The sequence below is a fragment of the Nomascus leucogenys genome, chromosome 15 (assembly GCF_006542625.1).
Source record: "Nomascus leucogenys isolate Asia chromosome 15, Asia_NLE_v1, whole genome shotgun sequence".
In the NCBI taxonomy this organism is placed as follows: Eukaryota; Metazoa; Chordata; class Mammalia; order Primates; family Hylobatidae; genus Nomascus; species Nomascus leucogenys.
The window spans coordinates 94,039,651-94,062,375 of record NC_044395.1 but is presented as its reverse complement, the minus strand read 5'-3'; the positions used below and the strand labels follow the sequence as shown (position 1 = coordinate 94,062,375).

At 37.8% G+C, this 22,725-nt stretch overlaps 1 protein-coding gene across 2 annotated transcripts in view; it reads left to right on the top strand.

The window, feature by feature from the left end:
* Positions 1–18,582, top strand: part of FBXO3 (F-box protein 3) — a 33,769-nt gene extending 15,187 nt beyond the window's left edge. Inside the window, exons 4-11 of one of the 2 annotated variants that reach the window (XM_003254386.3) lie at positions 665–779; positions 3,277–3,481; positions 5,047–5,092; positions 7,915–7,999; positions 8,860–8,982; positions 10,608–10,723; positions 12,208–12,398; positions 17,442–18,582. In XM_003254386.3, coding sequence (XP_003254434.1) covers positions 665–779; positions 3,277–3,481; positions 5,047–5,092; positions 7,915–7,999; positions 8,860–8,982; positions 10,608–10,723; positions 12,208–12,398; positions 17,442–17,618 — 1,058 coding nt within the window. In that variant the 3' untranslated portion in view covers positions 17,619–18,582. Of the gene's footprint in view, positions 1–664; positions 780–3,276; positions 3,482–5,046; positions 5,093–7,914; positions 8,000–8,859; positions 8,983–10,607; positions 10,724–12,207; positions 12,399–13,470; positions 16,753–17,441 lie in introns of those variants that run through there. The other variant, XM_030829410.1, reaches the window with a different exon arrangement.
* The last annotated feature ends 4,143 nt before the right edge of the window (positions 18,583–22,725 follow it).

Genomic DNA, 22,725 nt, shown 5'->3' with positions numbered 1-22,725 from the left:
CTCAGCCTCCCTCTTCTCCTGGACCCCTCTCCCCTACTGTTGTGACTCTTCGAAAGTCTTCAAGCCAATTTTTTGTTTTCACTATTCAGCAAGAGGTTTGGTCCAACAACTTGATGGGCTGCTGCTGAATGTCGATCTCATCTCTTGGTATTTGTCATTATTTCCCACTTCTCAAAGCTAGAATATGTGGCAAGTTTACAAATATGCAAAATAGAGTTCAAGTTAATGGCCTCCTCACACATGAACCCGTACCTTATGTCCTATATTTCCCATTGAGAGTCAATGTTAAAACTCTTAAATAACATCAGTTTAGAGAACTTCCAGGGTTTTTTTTTTTTAATTTTAAATAAAGCAGTATGAATATTTTAGATTTAGGAAATTTAGGGGTTTGTGTTACAATGTGAAAACATTATTGTGGATCTCATTGGTGCCCACTTTCCATGTTTTACTAAGTGCCAGTGTTTTCCGTGTTGGGAAGAAACTGACAAATTTGCTTTCTCAGTGCTTCAAATTAGTTTTCAATTCATTTCCTTCTATTTCAGCCATATATTTTGGACAGAATTCACTCACTCCAAGATTGTTTCATTAGTTAGCAGATAGATTGCATTTCTTCTTAGATTTAAAGCTGTTTCTTCACAATTCACTCTTTTTTGTGCCTTTATAGAGGGTGCTCGAGAGGAAGACCTCGATGCTGTGGAAGCGCAGATTGGCTGCAAGCTTCCTGACGATTATCGATGTTCATACCGAATTCACAATGGACAGAAGTTAGTGGTTCCTGGGTAAGATATTCAATGTTTTGGTTATTTTTAATGATGCAAGTTATTTTTTAGAATGAAAGTAAATAAATTGTATTTGTAGTTACCCTTAACAAATTAAGGAAGCATGGGAATTCCCTCTTTCTCCTTTATAGCAATCCGTGAGACAAAATCTGTAGCTTGAATTAGATTTTACCAAAATAAATATATCTCATAAAAACACAATTTCTATCAATATATTTGTATAGTTAAAATGAAGTCTGGTATGGGATGGGGGATGGGACATACAGTAAAGGTATGTGCGATATATTTTAACCAAATTCTTCAGAACTCTTGAAATGTGTATCTTATTACAGGCCAGGCAAATTATTTTGGGAGCTTGATGCAAATTCTACCTACTATACATGTAAAGAGCAATCATTTGTCCAGAGCTGCATACACTAAAGAAAATTGTTTTGTCATATTAAACACAGACTATAATTGAATGGCCTGTTTAAAATTTAATTCTAAAAAGTGAAGTATTTATTGTGGAACTTTTTTTTTTTTTTTTTTGAGACAGGGTCTTGCTCTGTCCCCAAGCCTGGAGTGTAGTAGCGTGATCTCAGCTCACTGTAGCCTTGACTCCTCCCCTGGCTCAAGCGATCCTGCCACCTCAGCTGTCCCAGTAGCTAGAAGTACAGGCACACCACCATGCCTGGCTACTTTTTTGTATTTTTTGTAGAGATGGGGTCTTGTCATGTTGCCCAGGCTGGTCTTGAATTCCTGGGCTCAAGCAATTCCTGCCTCAGCCTCCAAAAGTACTGAGATTACAGATGCAAACCACCGCACCCAGCCTTTTTTTTTAAGAAATGGTGTCTCGTTGTGTTCCCAGGCTAGTGGTATTTAACTTCTGGGCTCAAGCAATCCTCCTGTGTCTGCCTCCCAAGTAGCTGGGGCTACAGGCATATACCACTGTGCCTGGCTCAGCTTTTTTTTTTTGTTTGAAGATTTGTTTTATAAACTTTTATTATTTTAAATTTTTACTTATTTATTATTATTATTTTTAGAGATGGGGTCTTACTATATTGCCCAGGCCGGTCTTGAACTCCTAGGCTCAAGGGATCCTCCTGCCTCAGCCTTCCAGCCACCATATCCACCTTACACTGTGGAACTTTTGGGTAAAAGTAGACCATGCAGTAGTCACCAAAATTCACCCACAGTTTTAGAAGGCATATGCTTTGAATGGGTCTATGCCTTTTGTACTTTTATGAAAGTAAGCTATTTCAGAGACATTATGCTTATGAAATGCCAGTAAGAATTTAAGGAGAACTTTGCATTGTTCTTATTGGAACCTGGTGTTCCTTTGTATGTGAAGAATCATGCAAGGCTCTGTTACAATTTCAGATGGGGGTTGAATGAGTACAGGCAATCCCAGAGGTGATCACATTGAGATTACAAGGTAGTATTCAGAAGTCAAATATTGGGGGCAGGGCGTGGTCGCTTATGCCTGAAACTAGCTCTTTGGGATGCCAGGGCAGGAGGACTCCTGAAGTCAGGAGTTCAAGACCAACCTGGGTAGCATAGCAAGATCCTGCCTGTCTCTATAAAAAATTAAGTTAAAAACAATTTGCCGGACTTGGTAGCATGCACCTATAGCTCCAGCTGCTCGGGAGCTGTGGATCTGTTGAGCCCAGGAGTTTGAGGCTGCAGTAAACCACTGCACTCCAGCCTGGGTGACAGAACAAGATCCTGTCTCAAAAAAAAAAGGAAAGAAATCAAATATTAGGCATGGGTCAGACATAGAAGTCAGTCAGGACTAGATGACCCTAAATTATTGGCTATTTTTTCCTGTTGAACTGAAACTTGACAAAGTTGAAAAATTGTCAGATTTTAAGAGCAAACAGGAGAGGACTTCGTTAGAAGAGTTGCCCAGGACCGACACGACCAATAGGTCATAAATTGCAACACAGGGATTTTTATCTATATGTGGCTCAAGCATTGAGACTTAGGAATCTCATCAAGGAATCCCTTGATACCTGTATTGCTATATATATATTTAATGAGATTAAGCTGTACCCCAGGCATCCAAGTTTTTGAAAATTTGGACAAGGTTTAAGCTGCTTTACATTTATACTGTCTGGTTGCATAGAGTAAGCTAAAGGTTGTATCAAGATAAAAGCATCAGAGAATTTACTTCTTTAAACATTAAATTGGCCATACATACATGGCTAGCAAAACACCAGCAAATCAATATATCATGGCAAGATAGATTCTTGAAAACAATAAAACTGTATTTCTTTTTAAAGCATTGCCATTTATACATTTAATTAATTTTCAATTTAAATCAGAATCTTTTTTCCAATCAAAAGAGTTTGAATTAAATATTTAGAAATTATAGTGCTTTGGGTATTCCTGATTTGGAATTGTCATGTTAATTAGTACTTATAAAGTTGTGAGTGGGAAATTATTATTCACCAGAAAGACGAAGCACAGCTCTTTGGCACTGCCGTGTATTACATGTTTGAGTCTGTATGCTCCTCAGGTTATTGGGAAGCATGGCACTGTCTAATCACTATCGTTCTGAAGATTTGTTAGACGTCGATACAGCTGCCGGAGGATTCCAGCAGAGACAGGGACTGAAATACTGTCTCCCTTTAACTTTTTGCATACATACTGGTTTGAGTCAGTACATAGCAGTGGAAGCTGCAGAGGGCCGAAACAAAAATGAAGTTTTCTACCAATGTCCAGTAAGTAGAACGTGTGTTTAAATATGGCATTAAGATGTGTTCTGATGGTTGTATAAATGCATGCATTAGGTATTTTCAGGATTGTAGAATGGGTTTAGAATATTATGCATTTTAGTTATAGACCTCTCTAACTAGAATTAATATTCTGACATAATGGCATGGAACCCAAGAGAAAACTTGACAGTTGGACATAAAAAACTAGTGTATATACAGAGGAAAAGCTGTGATTTGTCTTAAGGTATTTTAAGGAAAATTAATGAGGAGCTTTTTGTTGAAGTAATTAATTGTAATATGTGTTTCAGACTTTCCAAAAATTTAGCCTTTGAACATCCTTTGATTCATGCTTTTTTTTTTTTTTTTGAGACGGAGTCTCACTCTCGCCCAGGCTGGAGTGCAGTGGCACGATCTCCGCTTATTGCAAACTCTGCCTCCCGGGTTCGCAGCATCCTCCTGCCTCAGCCTCCCAAGTAGCTGGGACCACAGGCGCCCACCACCACGCCCGGCTAATTTTTTGTGTTTTAGTAGAGACGGGGTTTCACCGTGTTAGCCAGGATGGTCTCGATCTCCTGCCCTCGTGATCCGCCCGCCCCGGCCTCCCAAAGTGCTAGGATTACAGGCGTGAGCCACCACGCCCAGCCGATTCATGCTTTGAGTGCAGTAGAAACTTTTAAAACTTTGTTCAGTGGGTATTTGACGTATCGAAAAATGTAGTTCTTTTTTAGGAGACTTTTATTGTTTTAATGTAACCACAGAAATACAGTATTGTTTCATTTAATAAAAATGAAAAAATAATTTTCAGTTATCAGTAATTTCTCAGTTACACAACCTCTGCCTTCATTTTTGCCTAGATATGAACTTTTTACTTAAAAAAGGAATTTAAAATAGAAAATTCTAAATTTTGGCTGGGTGTGGTGGCTCGTGCCTGTGATCTCAGCACTTTGGGAGGCTGAGGCGGGTGGATCAACTGAGATCAAGAGTTTGAGACCAGCCTGGCCATCATGGCGAAACCCCACCTCTACTGAAAAAAAAAAACACAAAAATTAGCCAGGTGTGGTGGCGCACACCTTAGTCCCAGCTACTTGGGGAGGCTGAGGCAGGAGAATTGCTTGAATCCAGGAGGCGGAGGTCATAGTGAGCTGAGATCGAGCCACTGCACTGCAGCCTGGGCAACAGAGCAAGGCTCCCTCTCAAAAAAAAAAAGAAAATGCTTTTAATAGTTGAGACATGTGACTCTGTATAACATTTGACGTATTTAAAGAGCTTTTATAGCTTTTAACTTTTTAAAGCATTTTCATACTTTTTCTCATTTTTTCCTTGATGTCTCTGTAAGGTTGTAGGATGGTAGCTTGGTCTCTCCATTTACTGAAAGAAGTGAGTAACCTAGAACTGTTCAGTTCTCTTGACTGATTCAGAACCCTTTCTTCTAGGATAATAAGCCATATGTCTTCTTATCTCAACTTTATTTTTATCTGTTTTGCCTCGTCTCCAGGGAAAGATACAGATAATGAACAATGAAAAATTAAGTAAAATATGTTTTTATCGATTGTATTCTTTTTCTCACCTAGGACCAAATGGCTCGAAATCCAGCTGCTATTGACATGTTTATTATAGGTAGGAAAGAAAAAAGTCTTTTTTCCCCCTTCTTCTTCTTCCTGGATATAATAAAAAAATTAAAATGGTAAAAACTTTTTCAGCTACTTTAGCAGCTGGCAATTTCATACTTGGATTTCTTTAAGGTTTGCTGGTTTATAAAGTACCGCATCTAGGTTTTCATTAGAACCGTTTTTGTATTGAATATTTTTAATTTTGAAAAAAGCCAATCCATATACAATCTCATGCTCTGAGGACTCTTCTATAAGGCAATGAAATACGTAGAATTGCTGTGAATGTGTATGTACTTTTCTTAACACGCACATGTATTATTCATTATATTCATGTATAATTGGAGATACAGATATATAAAGCAACTTTAAACTTTTTCTCTTTTGGTGCTAATGCAATAGTATTAAGATACTAAGTCACGTTAGAGACCTCCAAAGCAACAGTCTTTAGGGACTAATATAAACTCTATGCCTCATAAACTCCTTGGTACAACTAGTTTTTCTTGGCCTTAAAAGAGTATATCTTTTAGGTTTTGAGAACCCTTCAATTTGTAAGTAACTACAGCTCACCCCTTTACTATTTATCCCGTCTTGTCTTGTTTGGATTTTGATCATCTAGAGAAGCTTCCTCCAGACTGTCCATTCTGCTTTTTAAGATTACTGACTGACATATATTAAACCTCTCCATATATAAATAGTAAAGGGTCCTTGTAGACTGAGGCATTTGTATTCAATTCTGTCTTCTCATTGGAACTTTGAACAATGTATAAGTCTCTATTTGTTCCATACTATGGCACATTCCACATTCATGGTGTACTTCACAATATCAAGATCTCACCCTTACCTAGTAAGTTATAAAAAGCTTTTAAATGTAGGTCCTAGCTTTCAGCTCACTCTGACTCTTGTGGTCTCTGGTTTCTAAGTTAAGCACCCTCTGGAGGTTTTTCCTGTGCTCGTTGCCCTTGTTGGTATTTTTGCATAGCACACACTTTCAGAGATTACCATAGTGGCTGTGGTCCAGCAGTGCTACTCAGTTTATAAATGGAAGGCAGCCGAGTGCTAAGGTAAGCTGCAGCCCAGCCTCTGTGAGTTCCTTACTCTTAGTTTGGTGCTCGACTGACATAGTATGTAGAACCTCACCACTCTAGCAGAGTACTAAGGTGTAATAATACTATGCCAGTAGCTGGGATTTCTCTTAAAATGGGAGAGCAAAGCAAAAGATTGAGAGACACTGAGAAGAGACGAGGTGGGAAGTTAATGCAGGGAGCTTCCTTTCAGCTGCCTTGATAAAGCTCCAGAACCATCAGAGAGACCCCAACACATGGGCTTACTTTAAAAGGTAAATTACCTTAGAACATATAAATTATCTTGATTCAACTAAGTTTGCTTAGACTGGTAACACACAAAATGGCATATCCTGGTGTTCAGTGTACTATTAATAGATATTTAGGAAAACTGGAATCTGTCAGATAAGTTTAGTAGTGAATGCGGCCTAGTCTGTCCTCATCTTAAAGAATACACTCTGGTACATATTGTAATAAAATAAGGTAGATTAAAATACACCATGCCAATTTTTTTATGCAAACCACAAATTCGTTTTTACTTACATAACTTTTTTCCACAAAATATATATATATATGATTTTTAAAAACTTTCAGAGAAAGTACTAGTGCTAAAAATGTAAAATTATACCCTCTATGAATTTTAATGACATTATTTATATAGCTTCTTAATATCTTAACGTAGGTACATGATCAGCGAACCTTGAATACAATAGTGTTTAATAAATAATGGGTCAGAATGGGTCATTAATAGATATTGAGGAAAGAGCCAACTATTATAGTTTCCCTTCTCTCAGTTGATGCCTTGTAAAAATTTAAAGCCTTGTACCCTTAGATATAAGCCAAATTGTATCTTCTGTCATTCCCTAAATAGAATAATTAGTAAACACTATAAATTTAGCATCTGACATTCAGTGTGACAGAGTGTAGAAACTGGGTTAATTGAAACCAGATTACAAAGAAATTCATTGTTGAACAACATTAATTAAAGGACTAATATATTCTAGGCACTGAGATGTATTAACAGTAAATAATGGGGGGTCTGACAGAGTTGTTAAATATTACCTAGAAGGGGTAAACATTATTAATTCATGTAAATACTTGTTATAATCTAATCCTTAGATCACAGATATATGGTCTGGACTAGACTGTTCCAGTAATCCTTTTCTGCTTTGAGCTGGTCACTAAGAATATGAAGGACCGCTGTGCAATTAAATCTATAGTAGTGTGCAACTAGACCACTTTGGGATTGGCCTGATGCACAGAACTCCACAATGCCTTGTCCCTGGTAGATGTCCAGACTGAGCCTGGCTTCTGCCAAAATTTTGTGCTTGAGTCAGGATGTACCTGGACCAGGGACATCTGAGAATAGGTGCTGATATTTTTCTTGTAGTTTCTTCCTAGACATAAGCTGTATTTTCTTTGTTCTATATGTTTAATAAATTACAGACAGAAGGCCTTTCATTCTTGTACCAGAATGAATTAAAGTTTAAAATTTGATTAATTATAAGTGTAAAAAAATAGTTCGAAGGTCGTTGGAGGATTCTCTAACAATAGTTGGGGGGATGAAGAGGGGGAGAATCCCAAGGAAATAAGGTGGATAGAATTGAGAATAGAAATTGATCTTATAAATGATTAGTACAATTATATCTATAAATGTTTCTAGTTTTGGTACCACATTCTAAAGTATAGAGGAATTACAATTGTTTCCTGTATAGATTTTACAAAACTATTTGTTCTTTTCTTTTTTTCTCCCTTTCCTGGTTTATAGGTGCTACTTTTACTGACTGGTTTACCTCTTATGTCAAAAATGTTGTATCAGGTGGCTTCCCCATCATCAGAGACCAAATTTTCAGGTATTTTATTTGGGTCTTTTTGGATTGAAATGATTGTAAATCAGAGAAAAATGATAAGTCACAGATCATGAAATGAAGTTTCCCAAGAAGGTTGATAATAGAACCTCTCTGTTGAGGTTGATAATAGAAGATTATCTTCAGTCTCACTATTTTATTCTCACTTTAAAGCCAAACATCTAAATGCTTAGACAACTGGTATTTTTCCTATCTGGAAGAATCAAGAAAAAGCTGATTTTGATTTAGAAACTATGGATTAATAGTATCTGTATAATTTATTTTTGAAAAAAAACAAAAAGTTATTTGGCAACTGATAGATTTATTATGAATAGCAAGTCAGTAACTGTTAATTCCTGGCAAATATTTATTATCTCTAAATGGAACATTCAGGTATTGTAGGGAGTATTGGAGGTAATACTGGTTCATAATAGCCTGGTTGGCAGAAATGATAGATTGATTATACATTAGAGGCTTCTGAGAACAGCATACTTGCACATTTTTATTGTCAGAGCCATCATTTAGCATTGGACATCATGTAGCTGGGTTTTCAGATGTCCCAGAAGTTTCCTTAGCCCTGGAAACTGAATAAGCTCATTTTTGTTTCCAAGCTAATTACCAATCCATTATTTGAACCACTGATCACTGAACCTTGATTGCTGTCATTACTGATCCAGAGTCTCCAAGGTTTTGTAGTTTGTTTCTAGTTTCCTTCTAAGTTTAATAGGACTATACCCAAATATTATTGAACTTTTCTGGGTCTGAAATATGATTTAAATTTTTCGTCCTAAAGTATAACCTATTTTGCATTGTATCTTTTAAATCCTGTAGTTGATTTTAAAATGTTTAATTTTTAAATTACCTAGATATGTTCACGATCCAGAGTGTGTAGCAACAACTGGGGATATTACTGTGTCAGTTTCTACATCGTTTCTGCCAGAACTTAGCTCTGTACATCCACCCCACTATTTCTTCACATACCGAATCAGGTGAGAATTTTAAATGGGGTCGCCTTTCAGTTAATGGTAGGATATATCCAATGGACATGTTGCCATTGTCCCATTTGACATGATATGTAAGACACATTTTGAAAGAACTTGCTGAAGTTTGGAGGAAGGTGGATACATTTTCTACAAGATAGTGTTCATGGAGGACTTTGACTTCATATTAACCTCTAAGTTAAGTTATTTCTTGAAAATATACTAGGTATTAAGTATTGTGCCAGGTACTGTGGAAATGGACCACTAAGTCGTAGTCGTCATTAAAGCTCTAAGTTGTAATGCATTCTAGAAGCTCTCAAATTGCCATAATAAAGTCATGCATTTTAAATTTCATCTGGCCTATGTATATTCAATTAAAAAATCGAATAAATGTGTATTGAGTGCTTCATGGATGTCAGACATAGTGTTAGACATTGAATTTTATTAAATAAGAAGCAAATATTTTAAATTTACGTTAGAAGCATTCTGTGCTATGACACAAAGATAACTCATTGCCCTAAGGGATTGAGGATACTGTGTTTTAAAATATATTTTTATATATTTTATGTTATATATAAGTATATTTTACAATACACATACATGCATATATGCATACTGGAAGTTTTTTAGTAAAATATAACTACCAGGAAGCATCCTAGGATTTAGATACTGTATGCAACCTTTGCTATATCCAAGTACACATGTATAGATATTTGTTGTTTACTTGTTTGATTTAGATCCTGCCTAGGATTGAGATGTGCTCAAAATAAAAATACCAACACATACTTAGAGGGTACTCAAAGTGAAAATAAGAGACACCAGATTCCTAGGGAAAGGAGAAAGTGATAGCATTGGGAAACAGAGTCAAAGTGTAATCCCAGGCTGGACGTGGTGGCCCACGCCTATAATCGCAGCACTTTGGGAGGCCAAGGTGGGAGGATTGCTTGAGCTTGGGAGTTCAAGACCAGCCTGGACAACATAGTGAGACCTTGTCTCTACAAAAATTTCAAAAAAAATTAGCCAGGTGTGGTGGCACATGCCTGTAGTCCCCAGCTACTAGAGGAGCTGAGGTGGAAGGATGGCTTCAGCCTACGAGGTCAAGGCTGCAGTGAGCCCAAGATTATGCCAGTGCACTCCAGCCTGGGTGGCAGAGTGAGACCCTGTCTCAAAAAAAAAAAGTGTAATCCCAGTAACTGGTGATGTCTTGCCTTAAACTGTCTAGAAACTAATGGAAAAAAGGGAAATGGGTTGTATAGTCTTATGCAGTTAAAGAGAGACTTTCAGTTCTCCAGAAGTTTTTCATGGCACTATATTCTAGAAAGCATTTGCCAAATTGATCTTTATTTGAACAGCCAAAGATTGTTGTCACCATTATGTTGCACATTTTACGTTGCCCTTTCTGTTGTTGATCCACACTGACAGTCAAATGCATAAGTTGAGTGAAAGCATTTTTGTAGGGGGATCAAGTTAATGAAGCCAGTATCTTTGAGAACTTAGCTAACATGGACTTTGGGTTGGGTTTCTTAATTTTTTGGAAATTTTTCTTCATAGTATTAGCCTGAATACTGTATCTCTTAAACCAAAGAAACAAAGAAGGCAGATTTTTGTCTCTACCACCCCATTCCCTTCTCTAGGATTGAAATGTCAAAAGATGCACTTCCTGAGAAGGCCTGTCAGTTGGACAGTCGCTATTGGAGAATAACAAATGCTAAGGGTGACGTGGAAGAAGTTCAAGGACCTGGAGTAGTTGGTATGGAACCCAAGATTTAGGTTTATACATTAATTCCTTGGAAGAAATTTTAGACTTTGCATCATAAATATAACGTATAAAGGTCATTATCCTATAAATTCAATCCCTTAAGTATTAACTTTTCTAAAATAATAGCAAACTCAGTTATTCAGGGATTGATTTCCCTTTCTGTGGATCACCTGGGGTTCTTTCTTTTCCTTCTTTTATTTTTTTTTTAACCGGTTCATTATTCATTATATTTTGTGGGTTAGAACACATAGGGCAGAAAGGGGGAAATAAATTTTGTATTGGTCATGTTTTTTGAAGTTTGGGAGAAAATGTTAAAATTAATGGCATGAATTTTTATTGTTTGTGGATTTCAGTCACTTTAGTTCTGGTTACCATTGTCATTTGGCTTTCTTAAAGATTATGATTATCTGAAGTCTCTGAGCCCTCAGATTCTTCAGGTTTGAATATATGCTCCAGGAAAATAACATATTTATGCTATGTACTTCTGTTATCAGTCCTAAGCATATGCAGAATTCAGTTTAAGGTTTTCTAAATTCATTGCCATGAATACATCTACATGTTTACTTAACAAATTTTTTTCCTGGGCTTGAGTCCAGGAATTTTTTCTGGATCTAGTGCTAAGAGAGAGGCTTTATTAAAGCCACAGTTCTTTTTCTGTCATTTGGTCCAGTGGTGTAAGGACTCTCCCTTGTGAGTGCCATTTTGTCTGGTCTGAATGCTTAGGATGCATCTTCACAATTATGTTGTTGTTTCTTGCTACTTTAAAAATATTTAGATTACCTTATCTCTGTTTGAACTGGCATCTGTGATGCTTTTTATTACTCATGTCTTAAAGATTGTGTCTTCAATGCCTCAAAGCTTTTTGAAAAAGAAACGTGCCTGTTCTGTTTTTTGTTTTTTTTTTTTTTACTAGATACTTCCCACTTTCTACATTGTAGGGAATTTGAGGAATACATTTAAAAAATGTTGAGAGGGCTAGGCGCAGTGGCTCACGCCTGATATCCCAGAACTTTGGGAGGCCAAGGTGGGTGGATCACTTGAGGTCAGGAGTTTGAGACCAGCCTGGCCAACGTGGCAAAACCCTGCCTCTACTAAAAATACAAAAATGAGCCGGGCATCGTGGCAGGCGCTTGTAATCCCAGCTACTCAGGAGGCTGAGGTGGAAGAATAGCTTGAGCCCGGGAGGTGGAGTTTGCAGTGAGCTGAGATCATGCCACTGCACTCCAGCCTGGGCAACAGAGCAAGACTCTGTCTCAAAAAAAAAAAAAAAAAAAAAAAAAAGTCAAGAGGAATAAAATACCTACTCATTGTCCTATCACTGTTAACATTTTGTTATATTTTCTTTTGGAATTTTTTTTTCTAACTGTGCATTTACTATTACATAGTTTACATAATACCATGGAGACCATACTTTATTTTTTGTAATAAAGAAATGAATTTTATACTTTGGTTTATTGTTACTATTTTCCCTGCAGGTGAATTTCCAATCATCAGCCCAGGTCGGGTATATGAATACACAAGCTGTACCACATTCTCTACAACATCAGGATACATGGAAGGATATTATACCTTCCATTTTCTTTACTTTAAAGACAAGATCTTTAATGTTGCCATTCCCCGATTCCATATGGCATGTCCAACATTCAGGGTGTCTATAGCCCGATTGGTAAGTTAAATTTTCCTCTAGTGCTGATTTACATGACTTTGTAGGGTTAACACTACAGATAAGGCAGGCAAGTAGTTAGTTTATAAATAGTGTTCCAGACAACCCTAGAGATTTTGAGGAAGTATCTTGGGGGTCATGTGAATTTGTTGAGAGAAATGGACAAGTAAATGAGGCTCCATAGTCTCTAACCAGAGAATTTCTGCTGTTTTAAGGATTCAACTTGTTTTTCACTGTTCAATGGCCTAAATGTAGATTATGAGAAATACCACCTTAGACCAGTTAGAATCAGCTTTAAGACTGGGAAAACAACTTCTTAACAGTGTTTTTGCTCAAACTTCCAATTTAATGTCAAAGAAACAAATAGTCCATAAAGTTCATTATAAAGAAAATTTAATGTGTAGATGTGTACTTTTGGCAGTCTCTCTGGGATCATTTCTTAAGTCAACTAGGTATATTTTTTAAAATCTCATTTTTAGGGTTACCTTATGACAAGTGTAACAGTAACTCCAACCTTAGAGACTATAACATGATTAAAGAAAATTATGAAGCTCCAGTTATACAATGGGGATAAAATATGAATTATATACCCAGAATGCAATTGAGTTGTAGGTGTTGAATCTTTGGAAAATGCCCTCTAGCTTCTGGAATGACCCTGATGGATGGGTATAAGTTTGGAAAGATGGACATGATATTAATCTGACCCAGAGCTGACACATTTTCAACTCCAGTTTGAAAAGAGAAGGATGATAATGAGACTTTGGGCCATTACCTGTGTGGCATATCTAGTGAAAAGAATCTACAGTGTGCATTTGGAAGTGAAGATTTAGCTTTCTTCCCAGTGGAGGAATGCCAGAAACTGTATTTCCAGTACTGGGAATTTGCTACTTTGCATAACAGAATTCCTTTTTTGACTGGCCCAGTATCTGTATGAGTTTGGAATAATCTTATCCTTAAATGTTTGATATGATTCATCAGTGAAGTTATCTGGGGCTAGAGTTCTGTTTGTGGGAAAATTTTGAAATTTGAATTTAATTTCTTTAATATTCATATTTTCTATTTCTTCTTGTTTCAGTTTTGGTAATTTGTGCCTTTCAAGGAATTTGTCCATTCCATCTAAATGTTGAATTTATTGGTATAAAGTTATTGACAGTATTCCCTTGATACCCTTTTAATGGCTACAAAAGCCATAGTCACATGTCCTCTTTTGTTCTTAATATTGTTAATTTATATCTTCTCTTTTGTTCATTGCTTTAGCTAGGGGTTTGTAATTTTTATTGATCATTTAAAGGAGCAACTTTTGGTTTTACTAATTTTCTCTATTTGCTTATTTTCTATCGCATTGATTTCTGCAGTTATCTTTATTTCTTTCCTTCTACTTTGAGTTTAATTTGCTTTTCTTCTAGCTTTTTTAAGGTAGAAGTTTATATTAGTTATTTTAGACCTTTTCTGTCTCCAAGCACTGTTTTAGCTGCATTTCACAAGTTTTGATGTGTTTTCATGAATGCGTAGTTCAAAATAGTGTTAGATTTCCCTTGTAATTTAATTTTGATCTATGACTTTTCTAGAAATGTGTTAATTTTCAAACATTTGGGGAGTTTTCAGTTATCTTTTAGCTATTGATTTTTTAAATTTATTGTGGTTAGAGAATTTGCTCTGTATTTTCAATCCTAAATGTTTTATGGTCCAAAATTATGGTTTATCTTGGTAAATGATCCTTGTATATTTGAAAATAATGTACATTCTGCTATTTTGGAGAATATTATTCTATAAATGATAGGTCAAATTGGTTGACAGTTTTTTTCAAGTCTTCTGTATACTTGCCGTTTTTTTTGTTTTTTTTTTTTTTTGGTCTTTGTCCTATCAACGAGTGAGAGATGATTGTTGAAATCTCCAAATATAATTATAGTTTTTTGTTTCTCTTTTTAGTTCTGTCAGGTTTGCTTCATGTATTTTGAAGCTGTATAATTATATGCAAATATGCTAAGGATTATTATGTATTTTTAATGACATAATTCTTTCATCATTATGAAATCTCCGTCTTTATCGCTGATAATATTCCTTGTCCTAAAGTTCAAAGAGCATTGAGGTTTGTTTTGGCAGGCAGTTGAGTTACTATTGGGTCAACTTGATCCTTTGGAATCTTGTTTGTTTTTAATGTTTGTTAGGGTGGGTGTAAAGTAGTCTTTATTTAAGGACAGTGGTTGTCAACTTTCAGTCTCATGACCCCCTGAAACTCTAAAAACTTACTGAGGACTCCGAAGAATTCTTGCTTATGTGGATTGTATTAACACTTACCATATCAGAAATTAAAACTGAGAAAGTTTTATAATATTTACTTATTAGTTCCTTTTCAAATGACAATAATAAACCCATTTCCTGTTCAGCTCTCTCTTAACTATGTTCTTTCTTACTAGTTTTCATTTCCTTCTAACCACAAATAAACATATAAAATCTTGACCTGCCTTGTGGAAAATGTTTTCTCTCAAGGATGAGAAATAAAATGAGAATTCTGGACTTACTTCTTATCAACATTAAAAAAGCCATGGGGGTTGTATTTGTTGACCTTTCCTGTTTGAATATTAGTTTCCTGATACGGAGAATTGTTCTGCTTTTTCGTCCTCTACCAGTCTGATTAATTTGTAGGCTTAACACTTCCTTTTTCTTTCTCCTTGGAATGCCTCTTGGAAATACGCATTAGTTGGTCTTATGTCTTTCCTTGGTCTAGGTGGTGTGTGTATTTGGCTTGTTTGGGGCACTTTTAGAGGCTCCAGCTGCACATTTCCACTCCTCTCTGTGTGTTCCTCTCTGCATCTGCTGTGTGTGTGTGTGTACGCTTTTTTTCTGAGCAATCTTTCTCCTTAGCCACATTGAGTTCTTTAACAGTTTTTCTGTTTTCTTCTTCATTAAGATAATCAATAATCATACTACTCAGATACCATGTTTTAGAACTTCCTAAGCCTTTCCCTTTCCCACCTTTTGGACCTCCTAACTGAATTGCAAAGTCTTCATTCCTTAGATTAAAAAAATAAATCCAAAGATAAAAAGAACGTAATGTCTTATAAGTCATATCAGTGTATATTTTCTGTTATTGTTGTTAGTGTTATAATAAATCCTAAGTGACACAATTCCTTTCTCCTACATTAATTCATTTGCTTGTATAACAACTATTTATTGAGTACTGTGATAAACAATATAATCAAATTCCCTGCCTTGGAATTCCAATTCGAAGAGACAAACTGTAACAATAAACACTATGTCCTTATATTAAGTAGTAATAAGTGCTGTGGAGAAACAGCAGAGTAAAGGGGATAAAGAACGTATTGTTAGGTTGTTCTAATATAAAGATGCGTCAGGAGAGGCCTTGGTGACATTTAAGCTGAAACGTGAAAGGAGCAGAGGGAATTAGGTGGATATGTGGGAGACGAGTGTTTGAAGCAAAGGAGCAGCATGTATGGAGGTTCCAAAACAGTAATGTGCTTGGTGTGCTTGACCCAAGGAGGCCAGTGTAGCTGGAGTGCAGTGAACAGGGAGAGGGGCTGGAGATGAGATCAGAGGGATAATGGGGTGCTGGGTCACGTAACACCATAAAAGCCTTGGTGGAAGGACTCTGGCTGACATCACACCCCAAGTTGTCCCATACTTTCCAGAATACCAAGTAGGTCCTTGCTGTTCAGAATTCTGTTCAATGTAGCAACCCCTCCCATTGCATCTTCAAATGTGTGAGAGAGAACATTGACAGCAGAGTAAGTCATGGCTTGATTACAGACATTGCATGGGCGGAATTGACACTTCCAAGATATTCAGATGCATGTTCAACATCACTACTGTCCTAATCTGAGAGCCTCCAAATAGGTAATTTTAAAATAGAGGCTGTCATTTCCTTCCAGTGTGGGTTGATCTTAGGTATGTACTTATAATGAATCGGCAAAGTGACACTGTGATTTCTGAGTTAGAAAAAGGTAATATTCCTTCAGCCTAGGGTTCTGTCTTTCTCTCCTGGGACATGTGTCTTTGACACCCTGAGCCACCATGTAAGAAGTCCAGCTACCATGAAGCCGTCATGCAGAAGAGACCATGTAGAGACATCACATAGAGATAGAGGGAGGCACCCAGGAGCCCCAGCTGTTTCAGACTCCAGATATTTGGATCATCCTGCGCGGGTACCAGACATGTGAATGAAGAAGCTTGTGAGATGACTGCAGTTCCAGCTACCATCTGACTGCAACATCACGGGACACCCCAACCCAGAACCACCCCACTGAATACTTCCCAAATACCAACCCACATGAACCATGAGAGATAATGACTATTGTTGTTTCAAGCCACTAAAAAAATAAAAATATTTTTTAAAAAAGTAGAGGCTACTGATGGTTGAATTGAAATGATGTGTCTTTATGGTAGGAGCTCGATAAAAATCTTAGATCTCTTATTGACAGTGCATAAAAGTTACCAGTAGAGGTCATACTTGATTAATATTTTCATATCCTCTTTTCTGTAAGTATATAGCTTAATAATTATTCAGTATATGAATATAAGCTCAGTAAAACTGTATCTTGGATTGTTACAAGTGGTCTGTTTGCTACCTTCTATGAATTGCCAACTACTGTATAAAAAGTACTGGCTTAGTGAAATATTTACCCTTAAAACCATACTGAGCTGGGCTGGGTCGCATGCACCTATAGTCCCAGCTACTCGGGAGGCTGAGGTGGGAGAACTGCTTGAGCCCAGGAGTTCGAGGCTAGCCTAGGCAACATAGCAAGAACTTGTCTCTAAGAAAAAATAAATAATTTTTTTAAAAAGAAGATCTTCCATTAAACAACAACAAAAAAAAACCACACTGAGCATTATTTAACACAAGATACAGAATCCACTCCAGAATCTTGCTTCAGCATGTGTGTTGTGAGAATCCACGGTTCAAGTCTATGGAAATTCATATTTGGCGTGTCTGGTTGTTTGAATTCTAGATAAATGAGAATTTACATGAAATAACTGTAAAAAAGTGATAGATGCTCTTCTTATCAAAAGATTGTTTTCTCTTTCAAGGAAATGGGTCCTGATGAATATGAAGAGATGGAAGAAGAGGAGGAGGAGGAAGAGGAGGAAGATGAGGATGATGATTCAGCAGATATGGATGAATCAGATGAAGATGATGAAGAGGAGAGACGGAGGAGAGTCTTTGATGTTCCCATTCGCAGACGCCGCTGCTCACGCCTCTTTTAGCAAGCCTTCTGCTGATGGAAGCACTAGGATGACTCTAGGCTGTTAAATAGATTTCTCAATAATGTAAATAACTAAATTGTTCTCTGCATATAGCAGGAAAACTAGCATGAAATATTGTTTCAGGCCCTGGGTTCTATGTGACACTACATTAGGAATTGGATTGTTTGGGTTTGCTTTGTGTTTTTGAGGTAGAGGAGGAAATGGGAATCTTTTTTTTTCTCTTCCAGGAGTCAGTGGAATAATAGTTCTCTAGCTAAGGAATGGACATACCTTTGTTTTAAAATATTTTATACTTACAAAAATCTAGAAATGGAGAGAGAACTGTTTTGAATAAGGATTTAAAATACCTGCACAAGGATAGAGAGAAACTATGTGACTGATTCTGTGAAAAGACTTCTTGCAGTTGTGAGTTTAGAAATGATCAAAATTTGTAATTACGCTAATCCATTTAGTGATTCCTAATATTTTGTACTCACAGAGAACTAATTGACTAAACAACTTGAATGCTAGTGGTTTGTCCTTAGACAATCTGTCTTTGAATTTAAAGTCTTTATCGCTAAGACCTTGACTTTAAATTTTTCATCACTACAACCTTGAATTTAATTTCAGGTCTTCAACATGATGACCTTGGATTTAATTTAAAGTCTTCAACACTATGCGCTTTATCATATTATTCACAGATGCATTTTTGAAATGTAGTATGTAAAAGTATGTAATGTGCTGTTTATCAACAAAAGATTGTTCACAACATCTCATGTAGTTTAAATTTGTAAATACTGCTTCTGTTTTGCTTCTCCTTTATACACTTGACTGTCTTTGTGATAAGTGACATGAATTTTATGTTAGGATTAAGTATGTTTTCCTGAAACTTGGATTTTTTTTTTGTAATTATATAATTGAGAGTTAAGAATGAAATCCTTTAAGTGTTAAAAACTCACATTTTAAAAACAAATTTTGGTTCCAATTCTGTATTTTGTATAATTGCCTATTTTCTATAAACTAATATTAGTCAGCCTTTGCTTTTAAGGTAGAAGATGGGATGGATTCTTGCTGACCTGCTGCAAAAGTAGCCGGTCCACTCAAAGTCATCTCCTAGCTTTGACTGTACCGTCTTGTGTGCTCCACCATCCATTTTCCCCCAAAAACAGTTACTTTGTAGAGAAAACTATAAGAAAAGGAAGTGGCATTCAAGGCTAAGCAGCTGCCATTGGGGACCATGAAGACAAACTTACTCTTTCATATTCACACGTCAAGATGTTCTGAAATAGACTAAGTCATTTTTCATGTTTACTTTTCGTTTAATAGAGTATAATCAGGCTATCAAATCCTATTATGGCTATCCTTTTTTTTTTTCTTTTTTTTTGAGACGGAGTCTCACTCTGTGGCCCAGGCTAGAGTGCAGTAGCGTGATCTTGGCTTACTGCAAGCTCTGCCTCCCAGGGTCACGCCATTCTCCTGCCATAGTCTCCCAAGTAGCTGGGATTACAGGCACCCGCCACCACGGCCAGCTAATTTTTTGTATTTTTAGTAGAGACAGGGTTTCACCATGTTAGCCAGGATGGTCTCGATCTCCTGACCTTGTGATCTGCCCACCTCGGCCTCCCAAAGTGCTGGGATTACAGGCGTGAGCCACCGCTCCCGGCGGCTATCCTTTTTTGAAAAAAAGTCAATTGTCTTTGTTTAGTTTGTTATAACAAAATACCTTAGACTGAGTAATTTATAAACAATAGAGATTTATTGCTCACAGTTCTGGAGGGTGGGAAGTCCAAGATCAAGGCATCAGCAAATTTGGTGTCTGGTAAGTACCCACTCTCTGCTTCAAAGATGGCACCTTCTTGCCATGTTTTATGTGGTGGAAAGGGCAAACAAACTTCCTCAGGCCTCTTTTATAAGGGCACTAATCCCCTTCATGAGGGCAGAGCCTAAAGGCCCTACCTCTTAATACTATTGCTTTAGGGATTGGATTTCAACAATTTGGGGGAACAAAAACATTCAGACCATAGCATCAAACCACTTAATTTTTTCAAAACTGAACTTTTCCAATAAAGCAGTAATCAAAAACTAGTAAATCTTGGCAATTAAAGCTGGCCCTGGAATCCCTTGCCGTTTTTTCTTTCTCTTTTCTGGATGACCTCTCTATTTCCAGAGTACTTACAATGCCCCAAATCTCCCTTCCAACTCTGTCTAACCCTTGCTCCTCAGAATGCTTTGATTTGCTTTATCCTCTCATCAGGATTCACATTCTCTTAGTATGTTGAATGAGTGACCTCTAGTTCATACTGAGGTGTAGTTTTTTATTTGTTTTTTCTGACAGTCTCTCTGTGTCTCCCAGACTGGAGTGCAGTGGCATGATCTCGGCTGACTCCAACCTCTGCCTCCCAGGTTCAAGTGATTCTCATGCCTTGGCCTCCAGGGTAGCTGGGATCTCAGGTGCGCACCACCATGCCCTTTTTGCATTTTTAGTAGAGCCAGGGTTTCACTACATTGACCAGGCTGGTCTCAAACTCCTGCCTTCCAGTGATCCTCCTGCCTCCGGCTCCCAAAGTGTTGGGATTACAGGCATGAGCCACCACGCCCGGCCTAACGTGAAGTTTGTTGGTAACAAGCTTCTGTATTTTCTGCTATTGGCAAGAATGCTTATTCACATGTAACAGGAATTTAACAGTTGGCATTAACATTGCCCAAACCAGACTCTACTTTTGGTGGAGAAAAGGCCATTTCTGGCTCTGAGACCCCTTGAAAACACAACCGATTTTTTTTACTAATTTCTCTGAGGTTTGATGTATCACTAGAATAAGACAAATACCTAAATTAACAGTAGCTTAAATAGTTTGGGGGTGGTTATTCTTGCGAATAGTCAGAGGTAGCTAGTTCAAGGCTGATGTGATGGCACAGTGGTGTTATCAACAGTCCAGATTCGCTCCATCTTTCTGACCTGCCATCCTAGCACAAGACTTTTCCTGTTGAAGATCATGGTTGCATACTGGCTGCTGCAGGCATATTCACAAAAGGATGATAACAAGGTAAAATGAAGTGGAAAATGAAAAGTGAGGCATGAGGCTGGAGAGGTAAACTAGCCAGGTCTCTAGCAGCTGTGTGGAGGGCAAGCAGGGAAGGGGCAGGGGATGCAGGAATTAACATGGGCAACATGGGGACCTGGTATTAAGGAATTGTAATGGCTCGAGTAACGCAAACTACAGATCTGAATTAGCACAGTAGCAATGTGAAAAAGGAATGAAATTGAGATATTGAAATGGTAAAATAGGCAGGAATGGCTGAGTACATGTGAGGGAGTGGAAGAGGTCAACGTTGATTCCTAGGTTTCTGTCTTCATTTATGAAAAAAATGTAGGAAAAGCAGTCAATCTTTAAAGATGAATTCATATTTGTGCACATTAAGTTCAAGATGTCTGTGGAACATATAAGTGGAGATGTCCAGCAGTCAGCTGGATATGAATATGAAGATAGGGGGAGTGGTCAGGGATGGAGACTGAGACTTCTGAATCATCTGCAAACATACATCCTGAGGTAAAAGAGTACATACACTATAGTCTCCCAGGGAGCACACATAACCAGGGTTCTCAGTCTAATCCTGGGACACCAAATTATTAGTGGGTAAAGGAAAAGAATCTCAAGACCAAATGGTCAAGAAACTGGGAACCAAACTGGGAGAGAGTGGCATCTTAGAAGCCAAACGTGTCAAGGAAGGAATAGCTAATAGGATGTGTGTAAGGTAATATACACAAAAGAGCTTTGGAAACCATCTTAGGAAATATACAGTATTAGCTGTTTTAAGGAGACATGCTTTAAATATCAAAGCAAGTCATCCTGATTTAAAAAACTCCCACTTTTATAGAGGAATACCTGGATTTGAGCACCACCAAATGGAACTCATTCCCTGACATCCCAAAGCCATTAGAATAACAGTAGAAGCGTCTAGACAGTTACCATATGATTTTCCCTGCAAGAGATTCAGTAATCTATGATTCCTCCTGCTTAAATTTTATCTCATGCCTTCTTCCCTGACCAGTTCAACACAAGCAGCCCTGAGATGTAATATCTTCTCACCCTGACCCTGTGTCTCACGCTTTCTAACAGAGGCCATCCTCTTGGAGGAAGACTTGTACTTTTGGCCTGTAGCCCCACCCTCCCTTCTATGGCGTTCTTACAGTCAGTTCTGCAGTGAGTGGGACACTTTCCAAATATAATAGCAAATGGAAACTTCTAATTACATCTGCACAAAAAACTAATGTTCCAAATGGTGGTTCCGGTTCTGGTGAGTGCTTACAATTTTTTGTTACTTCAGCATCCATTTTCGAATATGTTTAACTTTTAATAACAGAAGCAAGTCTCAGTCACCATTGACAGTTTCCAGTACTATACCCCACGCAAATGGCTCTGGCTGGTGGTTAGAGATAAACATGCAGTGACGTGATAACAGGGCACTACTGCAGCTTCAAACTCTGGTTCAAGTTCCTCCCGCCTCTGCCTTTTCGTCTGCTTGCTTTAAATCCACCAGTTAGAGCTCTCCAGAGGAAACTTAACTGGATAAAGTTGCTGGCCCAAAGGTCCGTCCCTCCCTTCCCTCTCCCTGTGCTCCCTGATCTCCGTGTGTGTGTGTGTGTGTGTGTGTCCTCTAGGCATGCTGTGTACCACCCAGGGTCCGTAAGTACTAAAAACTCTTAAACTTTCACACCGCTGTGTTATTGAAACCATGCCTACAATCCAGTCCCTGAAGGCGAGGCCACCCTGAAGGGACAGACTCATGCAGGCGGATCCCCTGCTCTTGCTTTTCTTCCCTGCCTCTGGTGGCTGCTTGGGAACAGTAGCTACCAGCTAAGTTGAAAGAGACACTCTAAGAGGTTCATTCAAAACACTGGTCCCCGAGCAGCCCAGTAAGCTTTTAAACGCATAACATTTTGTTTGGGTTTCAAACAAGTCACAAGGCACGGATACGGTTGCGGCTGTGGCTGATGGCTATTTGGGTGCTGCCCAAGCCTCGCAGTAGGAAGCAGCTTCAGACTGCAGCAGGGCCGCATAGCCAGACAGCCGGGCCCTGGGGCACCCAGGGCACCAGCAAGACGCACAGAAACGTTTTGAAAAACATT